This window comes from Amblyomma maculatum, chromosome 1 (assembly GCF_055883805.1).
Source record: "Amblyomma maculatum isolate TAMU_Amacu chromosome 1, ASM5588380v1, whole genome shotgun sequence".
Lineage (NCBI taxonomy): Eukaryota > Metazoa > Arthropoda > Arachnida > Ixodida > Ixodidae > Amblyomma > Amblyomma maculatum.
The window spans coordinates 262097679-262118463 of record NC_139344.1 but is presented as its reverse complement, the minus strand read 5'-3'; the positions used below and the strand labels follow the sequence as shown (position 1 = coordinate 262118463).

At 49.9% G+C, this 20785-nt stretch overlaps 1 protein-coding gene across 1 annotated transcript; it reads left to right on the top strand.

Annotated features, from left to right (window-relative positions):
• Positions 1–368: 368 nt before the first annotated feature.
• On the top strand, positions 369–17450 carry mspo (M-spondin). Its single transcript, XM_084609110.1, has 4 exons — positions 369–555; positions 9768–9982; positions 11174–11582; positions 16173–17450. The coding sequence occupies exons 1-4, from the start codon at positions 369–371 to the stop codon at positions 16385–16387; spliced, it is 1026 nt and encodes a 341-aa protein (XP_084465236.1). The 3' UTR covers positions 16388–17450.
• The last annotated feature ends 3335 nt before the right edge of the window (positions 17451–20785 follow it).

Below are 20785 nucleotides of genomic sequence, written 5' to 3'. Positions count from 1 at the left end.
CACATAGGAAAACAAACTTTAGGAATTACGACAAAGTTGACAGGTTGACACTCGAAATTCTGCCGGCGGGCGTTCGCACATGAGCATCGAAAATTAGAATTTTACGCCTATCACTTCAAACGGAAACAACGCGTATACGAGCACCGATGGCATGTCTTGCTCTATTTTCTTACGGTGAGAAACCTCGAGGTGCAAAATGCGATGCGAAGTGCTTGCCCGAGTCGCTTGTGAAGTGCGGGGAAGCCAGCTTACGACACTCTGAAAGCTGGCTTGCAGCCGGCGTCGCAGGAAGCGGCCGAAGCGCCGCCCGCTCAAGGGTGTATAAAAAGGGCTGCGGCCTGAGCCGAAGGCCGACAGAGGGGGTAACCATGGAACGCGTACTGCTGCGGTCCTCGCTCTTGCTGCTGCTGCTCTGGCCGCCGCCTTCCCATGCGTCGTCCGCCTGCCAGGGCCTGGCCCACTACCGGCTCACGCTGGCCACCGCATGGACGGCCGGCCGCTTTCCGAAGCACTATCCGCAGTGGAGACCGCCCGCACAGTGGTCCCAGCTCTTCGGTGAGTACAAGCGCGCCGTGCCTGCACGGGACCTACCTCCATGCATGTCTGAGGAGCGTCTCTTTGGTGGACTTCTCTCAGAGCGGAGAGGGATGGAGCAGCGACAGCTTTTCGTTTGCGCGTGTAAATTATAGCCGCAGTTAGCTCCGTATAGGATGCGTAAATGCTAAAGTTACGGTACCATTTTTGAGCGGACACCTTTCCGACTAGCCATTTTAATGCGGGAAAGAAGTGTACTATAAAGCGAATTCCGGAACTCAGCGAATTCCGGTCTCCACGCTTGCGCGGATAATATGCGGGAAACCGAGACGCAGTTCTAGTCTATAATCGGACGCAACTCCTGAAAAAAATGGCAGATGCCCTTCATTCTGTGGCGTCGACCAGGTTTCCTGGCGCCGCGGTTAATCTCATTCAACCGGGGTGAACCCCCCTCTCATCTTCCACCCTGAGTTGTCGCGCTAGGGGCCTCATAAGGGGATTATCCACGACGACGTAAGAATCAGTGGCCGTCACTGGCCGCAGAGGATCCTATGAGGAGCCAGAGCCGCATTTTTCTTGAGTTATAGTATCAACTCCGATAGCCTTTTCAATTTTCAATGCGGAATTTTCAATCGCCGGTTTTTGTAGCAAGAGCTACACTATAGTCAGCAGCGCATTTTGCAGTAAGATACGCCACTGGGGCGCATCAGCGGAAAGTTGCTCACAATTTTAGTTTTCCAAAGTGCTTAAAGTGCGTACAACATGGATTCGGATTTTTTATTTACTACGAGGGGAGCAAGACTGCAAGTTTTATTTATTTATTTATTGCTTTAATAAAATGTACGTAAAAAAAATTTGTTCATATTTTATTCATTTGAACTACTGATGCCTGTACTTTACACACATAAAACCAAAATTTAATTGCCCAAGTTTATAAAAGCGTGGAGATGAATGATCGACTGCTCGCTATTTCTGCTTATCATGCTCACGAACAGAGGTCAGTCAGTGGACGGCTTCTGTTGGGCACGATTAGGCGAGGCTGTTTAACGGAATGCGTTAGGACTGTGACAACTAGCAGAAAGAACTAAATGAGGCGTCCCCCCTTATTCCCGTACCGGAGTCCCTGGCGTACAATGACTCACATTGCCATCAATGTGAAAAGCCATTCCATTCTAAGGCGGTGTCACTTGTCGTCCGAGTGGTACAGTTTTGCGTTGCAGGATGGCTTTATCCTGCAGTACAGATGCAGCGGCGCATGAAATCTGCGCCTGGCCACGCGCCGCAACTTAACAGAGTGGCGCGCTAGACATCCTTGTGCAAACGTATCATGTCACTACAGTAGCTCTACACAGTTGCCTCCAGAGCATGAGATCGGAAGGCTCGTGTTTCTTCCGGTGCCTCTGTCTTCTCCTTCAGTGGTATCGCAATGCGACGCTGCGCGCGCGTGTACGTGTGTATGCGTGTTTGTGTGCGCGTGCGTACGCGCACACGTTCGTTTGTGTGTGCGTGTGCGTGTGTGCGTGTGCGTGTGTGTGTGTGCGTGTGCGTGTGCGTGCGTGCGTGCGTGCGTGTGTGTGTGTGTGTGTGTGTGTGTGTGTGTGTGTGTGTGTGTGTGTGTGTGCGTGCGTGCGTGCGTGCGTGCGTGCGTGCGTGCGTGCGTGTGTGTTTACCTTTACATGACAACATCAGGGCTTGGGAGGTTGGAATTAATAAAAGAGCGGAGCCTGCTTTTGCACACGCTATTTTTTTCCTATGCTAAAATGGCCCATTCCGGCCACTGAAGACCATTTTAATGATATGTAGATTTAAAGGCCAGTTCTAAAGAAAAAACAAGCCTAACGTCGGCTTTGTCAACGTTTTGAGTGAGAAATCTAAGACATGACTCAGACTGCTAGTTGTCATGTGACATGGCCGCGCTTTATTGGTCGGCAGATTGCCTGACGCCATGAGACCCCGTGACATGGCCCTGTTGGTAGGATCTTGATGAAAAAATAGCACATAAAATTAGAGGGTCTCATAGATGTCTCTTAAGAGGAGAATGGCGAAGGCCTACCCTTCCTATCCCATAATTTGCCTCCCATCGTTAGCCTCTTGTCGGCATTCGTTGCAGCGCTACATATAATTATAATTTGTTTACAGGAAAGGAAAGGCGCAGTAGGTATCACACTTTCTCCGGCAAGTGTGAGTTTGGACAGTACACCATCGCTCCTGTCGCGTGGCGTTCCTTGGCACGCGTTCAAGTGTGGCATTGCAGATGGCAGGGATGCATCCCGCCTCGGCCAATCAGAACGCCGCAAAAGCGGGACACACTTTGTCCATGACAGCAGGAGCCATTAAAGGCTTTCGCCTTAAAAATACACGAAGGACGGAGGGACGACACATACGTGTTAAAAGGAGCTGTCAACTGGGGCAGCTCCTTTAGATGGGAGAGCGAGATCAGAACTGAACTCACCGGAACCCTTGGATCCCGAGTCAGACATCTCTTAGACCACGTAGGCATGTTCGTACGGCTCGGTTAAAGAGGGATTTATATCTATGTCTGGTGGTCTTTCTGGTAGCTTTCGACTGTTCGCTAAGAGCATCTGTAACGGATTTGTGGCTAAACGAGTAGCCAAGCGCAGGTACGCGAAACAAGTACCGACAAGGGGGGCCGAGGAAGCAACTCCGGTGTTTTTTCGACATCCTCGTATTCTACTGGGGCGTTCTCAGTAGGTTCTTCTAAGTTTGCTGCTCATTTGTAGCAACTTTCTCGGCGCTTAGCTATTTCGTTGCAGGGCAATATAATTTTGAAATTTCCCAATCGAGGATTTCTACGATCACCTTGGGTGCGTGACGTCGTTGGATGCAAGGCTGTCTATATACGCTCTGTGTTTGCTGCATAACATGTTTATCCTCGATTTTGCTTTTCTCAGACAAATAGCGACTCAAGCTGCAATTCTTAGTCGCTAGTTTCGTTAATCAGCACGGACGCGGTTGGTTTTGTGGCCCGTATCCGGGACGCCATAGATTGGTATGTCGTAACGTCACATGTTGGTCGAAACCTACTTTCGGCTTCCCGGTTTTTGCTTGAAAGTACTTCTACTTGATAATTTGAAAAACAGTTTTTTTTTTTTAATCTGAAAGGGGGGACTCGGAAAGAGAGGACCTGAAACTAATGTGATTCGATTATAAACTAGAAATGCTAAAAAAGAAATACGCCGGTGCTAGCTTTTAAAGGCCCGCAGAAGCAGTCGTCAAGAGGGTTAAGGATCGGCAGAATGCTGACATTAAACCACCAATCATTATCCCGCAAAATTTTTCGGTCTATCTATAGCGCGACAGGGGAGACGTCATTGATTGAAATTTCCTCCTCTTCTTCACTGTCAACTCGTACGCAAGAAACAAGCAGTCATAAATACGTCACCCGAACGGCACTCAAGAAGGCGTGCCCACGAGGTGTAGACTCCATGTTAATCCCGATCCCCTACCACCTGGACTTCCCCCTGGTACCCAAGTTCTCATACATAGGACGCGCACGGGCTACGCACTCACCGCAGATGTGATTGCCAAATGGTGGTCAAATTCAAATCCTAGGCACCATGACCTCGCAACTGAGCCAGAAGATCGGTAATATTAGAACAACGAAAACTTGGCCTCAATTATGTACAGAAAATACAACATGAAAGCCCGCCCAAAGGTGCAACACATGATATGGAACTTCCTGGCTACCACGACATCAGAAAAAGACACCTTCTAGGCCACATCACCATATTCAGTGCTTGGACAACACCGAGCAACGACGACGCTCGAGCCCGTCGACCCACGCTGCTATCCCTCTGGGAGTTTGCACGTGAGGCAGGCATTGACAGCGAAATGTGACTTCGCTTACCATACTACCCCTCTCCCTGGAATAGGCCTTCGTGCCAGCTTCATTGATTATTAAAGGCTACCTTGGATATGCGGATGATACCACTTTAATGGCAGAAAGTGAAGTGGAACTCAAGAGACTTCTGATGCACGTACAAGAAGAGAGTGAGAAGTTTGGGCTTAAACTGAACATTAAAAAGACAAAGATCATGGCGTCTTGCCCTATCAAGCATCAATGGACAAGCAGTGGAAGCTGTGACAGATTTTCTCTTCTTGGGCTCCAAGATTACCTCAGAAGGAGACTGCAGCCATGAAATTAGGAGACGCCAGCTTCTGGGAAAGAGAGCAATGGTTAGCCTTGACCGCCTAGTAAAGAGCAGAGACATTAGTCTGCCAACCAAGATCCGTACGTACGCAAGAAACAAGCAGTCATAAATACGTCACCCGAACGGCACTCAAGAAGGCGTGCCCACGAGGTGTAGACTCCATGTTAATCCCGATCCCCTACCACCTGGACTTCCCCCTGGTACCCAAGTTCTCGTACATAGGACGCGCACGGGCTACGCACTCACCGCAGATGTGATTGCCAAATGGTGGTCAAATTCAAATCCTAGGCACCATGACCTCGCAACTGAGCCAGAAGATCGGTAATATTAGAACAACGAAAACTTGGCCTCAATTATGTACAGAAAATACAACATGAAAGCCCGCCCAAAGGTGCAACACATGATATGGAACTTCCTGGCTACCACAACATCAGAAAAAGACACCTTCTAGGCCACATCACCATATTCAGTGCTTGGACAACACCGAGCAACGACGACGCTCGAGCCCGTCGACCCACGCTGCTATCCCTCTGGGAGTTTGCACGTGAGGCAGGCATTGACAGCGAAATGTGACTTCGCTTACCATACTACCCCTCTCCCTGGAATAGGCCTTCGTGCCAGCTTCATTGATTATTAAAGGCTACCTTGGATATGCGGATGATACCACTTTAATGGCAGAAAGTGAAGTGGAACTCAAGAGACTTCTGATGCACGTACAAGAAGAGAGTGAGAAGTTTGGGCTTAAACTGAACATTAAAAAGACAAAGATCATGGCGTCTTGCCCTATCAAGCATCAATGGACAAGCAGTGGAAGCTGTGACAGATTTTCTCTTCTTGGGCTCCAAGATTACCTCAGAAGGAGACTGCAGCCATGAAATTAGGAGACGCCAGCTTCTGGGAAAGAGAGCAATGGTTAGCCTTGACCGCCTAGTAAAGAGCAGAGACATTAGTCTGCCAACCAAGATCCGTATAACTCGTGCTATGGTCTTTCCAGTTGTGATGTATGGATGCGAGAGCTGGACTGTGGAAAAGGCTGACCGCCGAAGAATTGACGCGTTTGAATTGTGGTGCTGGCGAAGACTCTTAAAAGTTCCTTGGACTGCCAGCTGCTCATTGGAGGGTCAAATTCTAAAGTTAAAGCTCAGCTACTTTGGTCATCTGATGAGAAGAGAGGAGTCACTGGAGAAAGATATGATGTTGGGAAAGGTTGAGGATCGCCGGAGAAGGGGTAGGCAGCGAACGCGATGGTTAGATGGCATCCTCGAGGCACTGCAGATGAAGTTATGTGATGTTAGGAAGATAGTGAGAGACCGGAAAGCGTGGCGTGACATGGTCCATAGGGTCACGAAGAGCCGGACACGACTGAACGACTGAACTGAACTGAACTTACTCACTCACTATCGGTTGTCGCGATGGCATGCTCGCTGTGGCGGAGCTCACTTGCCTCGTTTTCCAGCGTTTGCCTACTCGTCAGCCGCGTACGTCTTATTTTGTCAGCGTTTCGCGTCACGGACCGCGAGCTAGAACAGCGGCTTCTGCGGAATTTGCCGCGATGAGTTTCAAGCCTTACGAGAACATGCAGTTTGAAAACCCGGTGCTTAATTCCGATGACGATGAAAGCGACTCGTCGGTGAGCGACGCAACGTACTCTCCGGACCGCAGTGCGGTTTGCGCTTTTATCGCGAAAAATATTTTACCGCCTCAGTTAATGGCTCGTTTGCATTGGCACTACGCACGGAGCTTGCAACATTGCGCTAAAGGGTCCCTGAAATGCTAGTTGGGGTCAAATTCTAATGCAAGCAATTTGTAAAGGGGGCCTTTGTGATCATTCCAGTCAAATTTGAAAGCTTCAAGTGGAGCCGACAATCTGCAAATAATTTTTAAAAAGTGCTCCTGGAGACTGATCGCAACCGATTTGGGCGACACATCGCCGCTCGCAATCCTCCCCACTGACCTCAGTGGGGCTACTGGGCGCGCCTGCTCATTGGACGCTCCCAAGTTAGGCGAGCGATACGGGGCGTGGTGGGGGTGGGGCGTTGTCGTGACTTTTCTTTTTTCCTTGCGCTCCAGCGTGCGTTTATTTGCGTTTACACGCTAGACAAGGAGAACTAAAATATGTTTATCATGTACCTGGCGTGGTACACATTATTACTTTGTAAATAACGTACGCCACGCCGGGCACATGAGAAACATATCTTAGTTGTCCTTGTCCAGCTTTGCTACCGTTTATTTGAGGGGGGAGAGGGGGGGAGATGAGCAGCATTCTTTTCGATCGCCCATACGTTCGCTGCTAATGAAGCTATTAAATATATTTGCGCTGCAGAGTGGATTGATGACATACCTATTGCTAGTGCGCATTTTATAATTCTAGTAAATAGCTTTTTGTGGGTCCTTTAACTTTGAATTGCAGTAAGCTTGACTATGAAAATCACTCCTTCGGCCACGCAAGGTGAAAATCTGTAGACCAGTGGATCCGGGGTTGCCGCCAAACAGCTATGGTAGTGTCATCTGTAGTGTGTGAAAGAAAACATCAAGACGCAAAAGGATCTGAGGCAGCGTTGCAGGTATCCGAGTCCCCAGTAGACGAAATATGGCGAGACAGTCACCTTTTGGCGATGACACTGCGTTTGCGGGTTTCGTTTCCTTGGTCTCGGTGCAGACTACGGGTTTGCATAACGCGCAACCTAATCAGGTAAGTACAATAGTCAAGCTTACTACAAGACAAAAATGATCGCAATGTTGCGCGCAGTTTCACCGTAAGCGAATCAGCGGTTGAGGCAGGGAAATTTTTTAACCTTCACTTTAAAAATGTGCAATGCTGGAATTTTGTGGTTAGAAGAGGAATTGCTCAGGGCTTGAGCCGCAGCTTCATCATACCGACGCCTGACTGCTTCAGGAACTCTATCTAGGTCGTAGCAGCAGTCGCCAGGCTAGAAATGTCGACCGCAGACAGAGAGGCACTTGCGTTTGTCCAGGCAGCCTGATGCGCTGAAGCCGAGCAGCTCACTCGCCCTCACCTTTCGGAAGACCGTGCGGAAGAGTAGCACCTTCATGACCCCAGGCTTTGCATGTCAACAAGAACACGGCCGATTCATTCTAACCGCTTATGCGACCTAGTTCATGCCACTTCTAAAATACCGTATTAAGCATTCAACGCTGAACGCCGTCAGAGGGACAAGCGCTATGAGAATACGAAAGCATTACTAGCCGGTAGTGCAGTACTCGTTTTTGACACAGCGTACACAGTAGCTGTATGTACTGTATGTAAATATTACTATCCTTGCTTAAATCAGAAATGTTTCAGAAAAATCAAACCTTTAATCTACCAAGCACTTTCATGGGGTGTCATGTTGACACGGCGAGCCAAGGTATACTTTATTTTTTCGATGCTGAAGTCACCTGCGTTAGCAGAATGTGCGCTAAGTGGGGCGAAAGCACGGCACAGTGATGAGAATTTTTTTTTTTTTTTTTGTAAATTATGAACTTCGTTTTGGGGTCTTGTACGCGGCATAAACTCCCAGTGACCTGTACTCTACATGATGCACGCATTTGATATAGCAACTTTCCGGACCTTTTTTCAGGGACCCTAACACTGTCGAATCATATATCTTAAAGGCGGAGAATCACCAAGTTGTTTTCTTTTTTTTCTTCACCATGCGGATTCACGATTCAAAAGTCTGGAAATTACCATAAAATTAAATGACCATTTCGAACACCCGACATGCGTCCTTGCGGGCTTGTCGACCGAGACTTCTATGGCTCTATCACATGTGCATATGCGTCCGCGATACGGCACTTACGCTCACATGTGCATGCCCATAACCATAGAGTTTCTTACCTTACCTAGAGGGAAAGCTGTGCTGCCGTCTATGGAGTTTCCAGACGGCCAGTTCAGCCACCATGGGCGCTCAAAGCATCATGGGCCGGAGAGCTACCGAGTGCAGAACTACAACTTTTGGCCAAAATTAATGCAAAGATAAACGTTGTTCTACCATAAATAATGTCCTAAGATTGAATATTGTGACTATAAATTGCAAAAAGAGAGAGAAACAGAATGCCAGTGTGAGATTTATCCAATATAAGCGATGGCCCTTTCTCCTATTGGCTTAGTTTTGAGCAGCACAAATACCAATATTTCGCAGTTAATAGGCACACTTTGCAACAAAAAAAATGTTATGAAAATATTTATCGTTGTGCAATCACTTAAGGAAGTTTTTAGTGGCATTTCGGGAAACAAAAACCATTTATTGGCGACGTCTGCTTTTGCGCCTTCGCTACTATGGCTTTCGCGGTCTATGTACGCACCTTCAGATGATGATGATAAGAAAAAAGAAACATTGCAGTAACGCCACTCCACGTACCCGAGAAAAACCGACTGTCCCGCAACAAGTAGCACACCGGCCCATGATTCTTAGCGCGCCCATGGTGGCTGAAGTGCAGCGCCCTCAGCTTTCCCTCTAGTTAGTGTAAGGAACTCTATGCCCATAACGCTGCCCATCAAAAAGCAAGTTACGAACATTTAGGTAGCTATAAGCACATACAGCACGTATAAGCTCATTCAGGGCAGCCTGAGAAATGCCAACCATGAGCTGCACTTACTGTAGAAAACTTTCGATAATATGGCCACGCGGATTCAATTCTCCGCTCCTCCACCTTCGAGAGGTGTTGCAGACAACGCGACGCGTGCCGGGCGGCGCGCGTCATCGCGGCAGCTGCGTCCTTGGCAGTGCCCCGCCGGCGATGACAGCGGTCGCGAGCGCGCTCCGAGCCGAGGCCGCCCACGACCCAGATGGACTCCATTGCGGCGGCTACAACGGGAAAGCCCGCCTATGAGAGTGTTTCAGCAACGGTTGCTTCAGAAGTATATTGAGAGAGAGAGAGAGAGAGAGAGAGAGAGGCATGACTCGTTTCTAAGCTAGGGCTCCTTTCATAGGCATAGTGATCGATCAAGGGCTCCGCATGGTCGGTGCACTGAAGACGCACCTAGACCACAATCATCCTCAGCTGCCTTGCTTTGTCTGAGCCCAGCACACCATGCGCGCGTTTTCTGGTCGCCTGCAGGCGTGAGCCACAACGCCAGCGTGCACGTGTGGCGCGAGGGTCGCGCGGCCAGCGAGGGCGTCAGACAGTTCGCCGAGCACGGACGCGTAGGCCGCCTGAGCGGCCAGCTGGCGCAGGGCTTCGGCGGCGTGCTGGACGTCTTCCACGGGCCGGCCATCGCCAAAGGCAGCGGCACCTCCAGCGCCGCCTTCTTCGCCGACAGCCGCCACTCCAGGGTCAGAGTCCTTGACAGGTCTCGCACATGATCACTTTGGCCTATTACTATGAACTTATTGCCGTGCTTCGCGACAGTTTACCCAGTTCATCAAAAACTAAAAATTTCCATAATCCATACAGATATATAAATTACTTGAGCAGCGTGTTCCGCTGGGCTAGTTGGTTTCTGTCAGTCATCATGGAATCACAGCGTTTAATCATAAATAAAAAAATATAAAAATCAGCGCAGTTGTATGTGTCCTCGTATCTGTGTCTGTGTAACGGTTTCATGTAAATTACGCGCCCCATATACATAGCGAGACGCCGTTAAGAACATGCACGAATAACCGTTGAGAAAAATCTGTATCTTGGTGAATCTCACTGTGAGGTATACCGAAATAACCATGCAAGCGCCGTTGCAAAGTTGTGGTAATGGAGCACAATCTGCCGATGAACTTGAATGTAAAGTGGCAGGGTATGAGGGAACACCAATTTCCCCCCCCCCCCCCCCCCAAAAAAAAAAAGAAAGGATCTTCGTTTCTCATGTCTTTGTTCCATCGCTATATGCAAGGTGCAGCACGTGTTCTCTGCATGGAACAAGTTTCATTCCCGAGATAGACACACCTACACGTTGAAACTCGCATGCAAAATCGCGGTTTGCGTTGCTACATGCGTGCAACAATGTCGTGGAGCTCGCCTATGGCCGACAAGCACTGTTTTAGAGCGACCAAACCCTGCAGAATACATCGCGAAACATTTTTGCTTTGTGTTCACGACCAGATTGTCGAAAGCTGATGAGTACCACCGGCATAAATGCAGGGTGGTAATGACCTATAGAGGATCAAGCCTGCACTTCTGCGGTCGAAATAATTTATGCGCTAACAGAAAGATTCGTGCTCGCGATTTCAGTAATGGCGTTAGTCTGTATGCCACGTTCATCCTTTGTCAAAAATATACAGTCCTCCGGATTTGCTTCTGGGTCGTGGCTCGTCTTGCATTGTCGGTTTCATATCTCTCGAAGCATTCTGGTTCTCACCTCTCCAAAGATATAGGTACTGGTTCCGGTAGACCTATACAGACCAGAAGCAAACTCCTTGGGCTCTGAACTTTTGACCAAGCCAGTACATATGCACATGCAAGCGACCCCGAAAAGTAAGGTGGTTTCAGATGAGCCGCCAGTAGCAACAGCGGCTCCATGAATCTTATCGCAGGTGTCGGCCATGTCACGGATGGTACCCAGCCCGGACTGGTTCGTAGGGGTCGACGGGCTCGAGCTGTGCGAGGGTGGCCGCTGGCAAGACCTGGTGCTGGTGGACGCGCAGCCGCTAGACGCCGGCACCGACCGCGGCCTAACCTTCACAGCACCGCGGTGGCCCGCCCAGCCGGCCGAGAACGTGTCGCTCATCACGTCCCGCTGGCCCGACCATCCGGCCGCCTCGTTCCACTACGCGCACCTCGAGCGGCTGCCGCGCATCGGCGTGTTCCAGTTCCGCAAGCTGCGCGAGTACGCCTCGCACGGAGACCTCCTGGCCGACCAGCCGACAAAAGGGGCGACGCCCGCAGAGGCCGCGCCTACCGCCGAGCCCGGCATCACGAGCGCGAGAACGACGGTGGACCACGGTAAAACACCTCGTTCTGAACTGCGACGCCCGCTCGTCCGTCGCAGTACCGAGTAAACAGTACGGAGAGTATGAAAGTACCCAATTCATGTATATACTTCTTTGGCTCGCCTGTGTCCAAGCGAAAAGTCACCAAAATGGCGTGAACGAACAAATCTTGCCCGAGTGGGCACGAGCTGTTCTGCTCCACTAAGATCCACTGTACCTAAGATACTCGACAGGACGCAGCCATTGCGTTCTGCGCGAAAGGCGCCCACCGCATTATTTATTTCATTCTTTCATCCCTTATGTTAAGCTGTCCACAGAGGTTAAGGAGTGAAACAGTTCTCAGAGACCAATTGCGTTGCAGGTGCGAAACCTTGTATAGTTCGTGATGATGCCACACGCGAATATGTCGGACGTCGGTCGCAAATCGAATTTATGGTCCACAGTGTATCACCTCATTAGACAGCAGAGGGCCAAAGTAAGCCGAACGCCTCCTCTCGGCTGATAAGAAACACAGTCGAATGGGGCCAATTTTAAACATGGAATCAAAGTGCAGCCGTCCTCCAGATTACGTTTTCTTTGGTTCGTAGTGAACAACCACGCTGTTTGAACACCCACCAGGAAGGCGATATAAACGAAACGAAGGCGCGCTTCCTGCCTGTAGCGAAAATTCGAACTAAGACATTAAACCGAGGAACTCATGACAGCTGGGGAAGTCATCTGGGGGCTTACCAAGGGCAAAGCTACGCGAGGATGGGACTTTAGTACATAGCATTAGTTCACAGTGAACAACCGCGCTTCGCGTCGCCTTCTTGCGTAGGTGTTGAATGAGCGCGGTTGTCCATTGATAACTAAGGGAGAGAAAAGAACACGGCGAGGTGATGCCCTTATGACAAAAGCATTTGTTGGGCGAGTTGGTGGTTTTGATGACCCATAACTACAGTGTTTGCGCTGTAGTTATGGATGCTCTTATGCGCGTCGAAGTGAAAACAGTCACCCACTGATCCACATTTTGGCGCACGAAACGGTAAATCAGTGTATATATATCACCCTTGGCTTGCTGAATGAACACATTTTGGCCATTTCTAGTACAATTTGAAAAATCGCACGCCCGTGCTGGGCGTCGCGGCACTCCGCGGTCCACGCACCACGAGTTTTTCTCACACCCGCACATAGGCAGGAGCAGTGAGCATAGCACGGGCGAGACAGAGCAGATCACGTAATGCATGCGCCGCTGTGACACATTTGCTGTACGTCGCTGTGGCCACCGAGCCGGCACGCGATTTTCGAATTGCGCGAAAAATGGCCGAAAATTTTAGCCGCAGTGTGAACAGTTACCGAGCTTAGAAATAATAAAAACGATTAGGCTGTTACTAATCGCCAGCTACAACTTTATAATTGCAACCAGCTGACTATAGCTTTCACAATTGAAAAGTTAACTATTAGAATTTAGTTAACCGGTTTATTAATGCGAAAGCAGTACTTCGCTATGTTCACAGATTTCTGTCCGCAGACCGCGTCCGCAGAACGCGTCCGCAAAATCGTGTCCGCAGCAGTTGAGTAATTGAGAAATGGTAGAGGTTAATGAGTGGTGTCAATCGATAGAGGGTGACATAATGTTGTGTCCGAAAATGTAATTAGCCAATAAGTTAATTCGGTAATTAATTAGAGGCAAAACCCGCAAAATCCTGTCCGCAGCAGCTGTGAGTAATTGAGAAGTGGTAGAGGTTAATGAGCGGCGTCAATCGATAGAGGGTGACGTAATGTTGTGTCCGGAAAAATAATTAAGCCAATATGTAATAATTAGAGGCAAAAATGTAAAAGTAAATGCGAAAATGGTCTCATTAGCCAATGGCTTGGCGCCACATTTGAATGTATCAAATACTGAAATAGTTAATTGAATCAGTCAATTGAGGTGACGTCAAGGTTGTGACGTCACGCAACCTGAAGTCGAGCCAAAAAAGGGCATGGGAAGGGATTGGCGCGCAATTTGAAAGTACCAAAAACTACAGTCGTTAATTAAGGCAGTCAATTAGGGTGACGTCAAGAATGCCGTCACGCAACCGGAAGTAGAACCGAAAAAGGACATAGGAAGGGATTGGCGCGCAATTTCAAAGTACCGAAGACTAAAATGGGTAAACAAGAAGTGAATTAAGTGACGTCAGGGATGTGACGTCACGCAACCGGAAATAGAGCCGAAAAAGGGCATAGGAAGGGATTGGCGCGCAATTTGAAGGTACCAAAGACTAAAATGGGTAAACAAGAAGTGAAATAATGCGACGTAGAGGATGTGATGTCACGCAACCGGAAGTGGAGCCGAAAAAGGGCATAGGAAGGGATTGACGCGCAATAAAACGATATACTTTAGCTCGCCGTAAAACGATATACTTAATTGGTTTCAATTAATTCCTTGAGGGTAATACAGTTTTATGGTCTACAAATCCTGAAGATATGGTCAAGCGACAAGAACAACAGAAGAAACGTAAGAGGCAGAAGATGGTACGATCTCGACCCTAGCTGAAACACCAGAAGAACGTGCTTGAGGCTAGCTTTCGCTCGAACATTAGTTTAACTATGCTAAAACCTGCCTAACTATTTTTGTCTTCTGCCAGTCTTCGAACCTGTGCACTGCTCTACAAAGTTACGTCTCGCGTAATGGCTAAAACACAACGCTAGAACGCCCAGCACTTCTGTGGGCTTATGCAGCACCTGCTCACGGTCCCTTCCACGCGACGTTTCGCACGCTCAAGATGTGGCATAAAGATTGTGAGAACGACATTGCGTACTGCCTATTCTGTTGTGCTGAAATCCTTGCGCACACAGTGACACGGCCGCAGGTGACAACCGGGGAGTGCACAAAACCCGAGTGCTCCAGCTTTGACGGCGCCCCCGCAGGCCGGGCAACATGCTCGCGAACCAGGTCGCGTGGCGCAAACAGCTTCGTTGGTGGCGAGCTGGCTCGGCAAGAATACCCGCTTGTTTGCTATGCCAATCAAGCGCCTCGGGCGTCACCACTGATAGGCGCCATCTTCAGCCGCTCAATCTTGCTTTATTTTTTTCAACGACGCGCGCGCATCGCCCAAGCGGCTCGGGCGTGATCACCGCAGTCAAATTTCCGGCGAGCGGCGAAAACAAAAGGCAGCGCGGGGCCAGCTTTTCAAATGGACAAAGTGGAGCTAGTTGTTCGCGACCCGACAGGCGTCACCGCGCGCCGACCCTGTCAAAGAGTATGCTGACTGCGGAGCCGTCTCGGGCGCGCTGCCAAACTCGACCGGGCCCTAAGTCAAACAACTCAGGACGCTCCTCTCACTTGGTTCATTATGAGGCTGAAGGTTAGCCGGGTCACTTCGTGCCAGCTTTCCAGATGCGACGGAAAAGAAAGTAAAGCTTGATGCGTAAACGCCGAACGTTTCTTTTTCTTTCGCCGTACACACAAACGCCATGTGAAAAGGCACCGTGTCGGCTCTTTTGTACCCACTACCCGCGATGTGACCGGTTTATTGTTCCAATGACATCTTTACAACAGGCGTTTCCCAACAAGTGCGACTGTTCTCACGGGACTCCAGTGCACGGCTTTACGGGGGCGTAAGGCTCCTTTCTGCCCTCCCCTTTTAAGTGTAAGAAAAATCATGTTTCCAGAATCATGTTTCCCATCTCTCCACACTGTGCAACCCTAAGCTCGCCTGGATCCTACGAGCCAAAATAATGCAGTAAGAATACCTTCCAGTTAATTCATAACGGCGAATTCCAATCGGTGATACGGATCACTCTGCGAATCCGCGAAAGAGCATCTTAAGTGTCTAGAGATACCTGATGACCATACTGTCGCGGTCCAATCATAACACAGAACAACCCAAACCGCTCTCTGAAAGCTCTTCGGTTACGCGGAGCAAGAAAACTTGCCCCATATCGCCAGCTGCAATTTGCCACAAGTTGCTGGGAATCGACCTCGCGATTCCTGTGCCTCACTCCTTTTTATCCTCGTCCCCATATATGCTGATATTTTCAACTCGACACATAACAGGAAACGGTCTAACGACTTACACTCTTCCATAACACTTCCAGAGGGATCGTTAAAAGGCGAAAATTTAGTGGTAACATTATATATGACAGTTCTACTTCGGCAAAACGAAAAGAGAAAGAGGGAGCGGCACTTGCGCTATTCGCGACAGTACAACAATCGTTAACGGCCACAATGACATGAATACGCGGTACACTTTTGTATCGTGGAATTAAGAAAAAAAAAAAGAATTTTACTCCAGTGTTCCGCTTGTTACATGGCCTTTGAAGTGGTCTTGCGTCACGATCACGCGCTCAGTTTTAGGTATACAACACGTACATCGCGACGCAAAACCTCTACTGGCATAGTCGCGTGTGGCCAGGCGCCGCGTTCATGTCACTTCATGTGGGACCGTTTCACACATCCGAAGAAGCACCCCCCCCCCCCCCCCCCCCCTTTTTTTTTACCCCAGGACTAAGCAATTGTTGCGGACACATGTGAGTGACCCGGAATATCCCTGAGCATCCCAGCGAGCGAGCGCGCTCTTCTCTCGTAGAAAAGGGCAGACTTCGGCATGCAGCGTGAATCTGCGCGCGCGTCACGCAGGCTCGACCTCGACCTCGTGTCAGGTGTCCGGCTGGTCAGCGTGGTCTGCTTGCAGCAAATCGTGCGGCCTGGGCCAGTCGCGGCGCCACCGGCGGATCCTGCGCTACCCCGGCAAGGGAGCCTCGCCCTGCCCTCCGTTGCACGAGTTGCGCTGGTGCGGCAGCGCCAGGGCCTGCAGGAAGCCCAACACCTACTTCCGGTGGAATCGCCGCTGACGTGCCCGCCTCCTTAATTGTTTCCTCAAGGCTGGCGGGGCCAGAATGCCTCGAGCGCCACTTGCCAGAACCGTAGTTGTGGGACTGTCTATAGAAGCGCGGCTCAGCACTGTCGCGCGCAGTTTACGACAAAGCTGAAGGACGTCACAGCGACCCTCCGTAACACTGTCCCTGTTCCTCCAACAGCACGCCGCGCGCTTGCAAGCGCGTCAGACCTGAGAACCCGGCACAGTGCATGCGCGTTGTGCCACCGATTGTTACGGTTGCCGAAAACGGCTGCCTCTTGGTGACAGCGAGATGAGAGTGTGCATGCCACTTCATTACCCTAGGCAGCCCGCACGAACCTAACAAGGCGTGTACCCGTCGATACTAGAAGCAGGAACTGTAGTTTTGTCCGATGTGTTTCATATACGACTTAGGTCATGGCACAGACACGCGTACACTTTTCCTGGGAACCAGACTACACTGTCAGCTGCATACTGTTGGACGAGAAGGCAGTAAATAATAAAATGGATGCGGTTGACATTTGATTCACGCGTGGCGGACCCTTCACTTGTATTTGATGAAACGCCACGGTTCGCGCGGGCTGCGTGTGCATCGCCACTCAACATATCTGCGCGCGGTGAAGCTAGCTTGCCTTGAGCAAAAGGAATCTCACCATACATCGGTTCTGCCAATTATAGTTCAGTCATGCGGAAGGAAGATAAAGAAATCGCCTATACGTCATACCACTGCTTGTTTTATGTCCTCTTTTGGGAGCTAAAACATATTTTCTCCCTTGCATACTACGGGGAGTGCGACACAGCAGTTATGACATTCGGTGCATAAATATAGTGACGTTTTAATTACTGCTGAACATGTCAAAGACACGAGGAGGATGGCGATACTAACACATCCGGATTTTTGTTGAACAGTACTAGCAGATTAACGGTTGATTGATTTTTACATGTCAAAACAAAGCTGTGTATGGGCAAGAGAGACGCACAGGGGAAAAATCTTAACATTAGTTATCTCGGCTGTCTATTTCAAGCCCAATTGCTCCGTGCAGCAGCTCGAAAACTCCGCCAATTTTCAAAATGTGAATCAATTTTGGTTGCAAAAAAAAAAAAAAAAAAAAAAAAAAACTTGATAAATCGTGAAAATTCCCGTCTCGCCAAATTTCACCCCTCGTATCCCCTGAAAACGGGAAAACTTTCTGAACTGAACATCGCTGTCGCATGTCTTACGCTCCAAAACCCTGCCCGCTGATCAGTTTCAAATACGGCACGTGTTGTCGCAATATCTGAGGCAGCCCAAATACGTACCGGACAACACATGCTAGCCTCCGAACAAACTTTCGCTCCCGGACATGCACGTACCGCACGGCCGGTCCTTCAAAACAGTATTGTGACAACAGATGCGCATAGCTGCCACTATTGTGTTGAAAATAAACAATATTCACGCATCAAAGCCTGCTTCTGACTTTAAAGCGATCTGTTAGCGACCGTTTCCAGCAGCGATCTTGATGCGTGGAGCTACGCTTTTCATTTTAAGCCGATGCGCCCTCGCAGTCTCAGTCGGCGTTGCCCTGCGCCTTTGCCTCTCGCGCTCTTGCTGGCGGGGCTTTTGAGGACCATTACAGTACTACCATAACCACCGCAGCTCTATATAGTCAAAAAGTCCCGTAGGTCCAGCAGCCACAGCAGTGCCTCGCATGCCAATCAGAAAATAATTATAATGATAATTGGTTCACAGGAAATGAAAAACGCAGTATGCTGTGTACGTGGTTACTGCTTTCTTGTGTATATCGCAGCGCGAAAATTCTTGAAATGGTAAACCAACTAGCCCCCATTGCTGCTTTGCTTGCAATATGCTGTCGCACTTGTTCCGAGGACACCGGCACTGCTCCGTAAGGGACGGGAGGAATGTGGGAGGGAAAGCGGGAAGAGGTGCCGTAGTGGAGGACTATGTAGTAATTTCGACCACCTGGAGATATTTAACGTGCGCTGACATCGCACAACACACGGACACCTCTTCGTTCCGCCTCCATCGAAACGCAGCCGTCGGCGGTCGAGATCAAACCCATGTACTCCGATACAGTAGTCGAGCATCTTAACCACTGCACCACCACAGCGAGGCCCTATCAGAAAAGTGCGAGTGCAATTTTTTTTTTTTTTTCGCTAGCTGGTCGGTCTCGGCGAAATAGGAAGCCCTTCAGCCAATGGCCCCTCATGACGTCGCTATAGTGCTCTAGAATACTATAACGTCGCTTGCAGAGCGTAAGCATATAGAAGCTGCGTTCGATTCAGCCGTGGTTCTCTGCACCACCGGAACCGGTTCACGGTGCGCTGCACCAAAGCGCTCGATTCATAGCGGTCCCTGCACCTTCGTCCGCGATTGATTTTGGTGCACTCGTGGTGCCGCTCTGATGCAAAGAACCGCGGCACCCTCCGAGGAGGAGGTGCAGATAAGTGGTGCACGTGTTGACGGCGCTAGCAGACGACGCGCGCTGCCGATGAGATGTTTGTAAACATCTATGATCTAATTAGGGACATTTTTTTCTCGTCGTCGACGGATCAGGCGTCATTATCCGGGAAAATGGCAAGTTCCTCTAAGGTCTTTTGTGGCAACCTGAAATGTTTATTGAGTTCGAAGCTGAAATATCTAATAACAGCGCTTCAGTTGTAGGGAACTTGGTGAATTACGGTCTGTCGATCGGTCTCAGTCTGAACCACGATGTAATAACTGTGCTGCTGTGAAGGAAAGCACGGCATCGGGTTCCCTGTCCTCACTGTCGGAGGACTCCAGAAATTCCTTAAAAATGACTTCAACGATGTTGTCGTCCATGGCCTCGCCAGGCACAAAAATGACCGCACCGCGCGAACTAACAGCTTGCGGCCAACGGAAACAAGCGAGCAGACGACAAGGCTCGATTGAAAATGCCGCACCAGTAATGTGTGGCGCTGCTGACGCGCTGCACCTGAACCACAGAACTGGAACTGCACCTCGCCGGCACCTGACTGGCACCAGCGGAACTTTTTCAGAATTGGTGCCGAGAACGAGTTCTGAATCGAACAGGGTAATCCGCCATGATGTTGTCGTTGGCAGCAGACGATGCTGGCGCGATCGAACAGCCGACTGCGGATTCCTCACGATTCCAAAAATACGTCTGCATGAGTGCAGAAAGGCAAACGATCTATCTGGCGACACCGACGCGAATGGCTCGCACGGGCCAACACACGCGAGATCGACGCCAATCCGGGAAAGTATCAAACTACCCGCCAGAACTGAAATCATGAATGTCGGCAATGTCGACGGACGGCCAGGTCCAGACGCAAAGTCCAGTCAGTTGTTCGCTCTTGAAGAGGCGTAGCTTGAACAGGTCCGCGTTGCACTGCTTTGCATTTCTCCATAGCGCGCCCAGTTTTTCGGGTACAGCGTCGACGCATACGTTCCTCTGGTAGCGCACGAAAAGCCGCGTGTTTGCTCGGTGGACCGCCGAAAACGACAAGGCACTTGCTTAATTCAGCCTGGCTGCGCTGCCCGTCGTCTGCTGCCAGCGACATCATCATGGCGGATTACCCAGCATGCATAGCTTGCACGAAACGCTAAGAGCGCCATTTTCCTGTACAGCGCAGCAGTCAACAGTAGAGCGGGCCGCGCAAATAGTGTCAAAGCGATGGTCTACTGCGCGGTCGTGGGATAATAGCCGAACGCAGACTAAAGTGCAAAAGGGGAAGTCCGGACAAGATGACTGCGGGTTTTTCAAAATACAAAAAGGTACACTTGCACGAGTGCGACAAGACCAGCGATCGGGACGTCGCAGACGCGTGCACCTCGAATGTTGTTCATTGAGGCACGGATTGCTGTAGGAGCTCACCATTCTAGCTTCACGTGTTCATTCTGCAGGTCGGCTGCCTGAACTTTTTGATGACTGCAATCCTGACACGAAAGTGCACACACTTGGTATTTGTCCGGACTTCTGTGAATGCCGTCTGTTGATACATGCAAGTCATTCTCGTCTGCGACGTTCTGATCGCTCGCATTCGTGCAATCGTACCTCTGGTATATTGAAAATCTCGCAGTCGTTTTGTCCGGACTTTACCTTTTGCGCTTTAGTATGCTTCGGCCGAGCCCACGACCCAATAAACCATCGCTTTGGCACACTATTTGCGCGGCCCGCTCCATGGTCGACTGCTGCACTGTACAGAGAAATGGCGCTCTCAGCGTTTCGTGCAAGCTCCCGGGAGGTCCGAGGACACCCCCCCCCCCCCCCCCCTTCTCTCTCTCACACACACACACACAACACACACCATTATTTAAGAATGGTCTGACTACTGTGCGTTTATCATTGGTGTCCGTTGCTTGGAGCGCAACGGCGAATCCATATCTGTCGCTGAAACGAGCTTTACGCGATAG

What these genes read in the sequence shown, in the direction of transcription:
- mspo (XM_084609110.1), top strand. Translation starts at nt 369, where the DNA reads ATGGAACGCGTACTGCTGCGGTCCTCGCTCTTGCTGCTGCTGCTCTGG. An exon ending in ACAGTGGTCCCAGCTCTTCG is followed by an intron (nt 556 to 9,767) that starts GTGAGTACAAGC and finishes GGTCGCCTGCAG; the next exon opens with GCGTGAGCCACAACGCCAGC. An exon ending in CCGACAGCCGCCACTCCAGG is followed by an intron (nt 9,983 to 11,173) that starts GTCAGAGTCCTT and finishes ATCTTATCGCAG; the next exon opens with GTGTCGGCCATGTCACGGAT.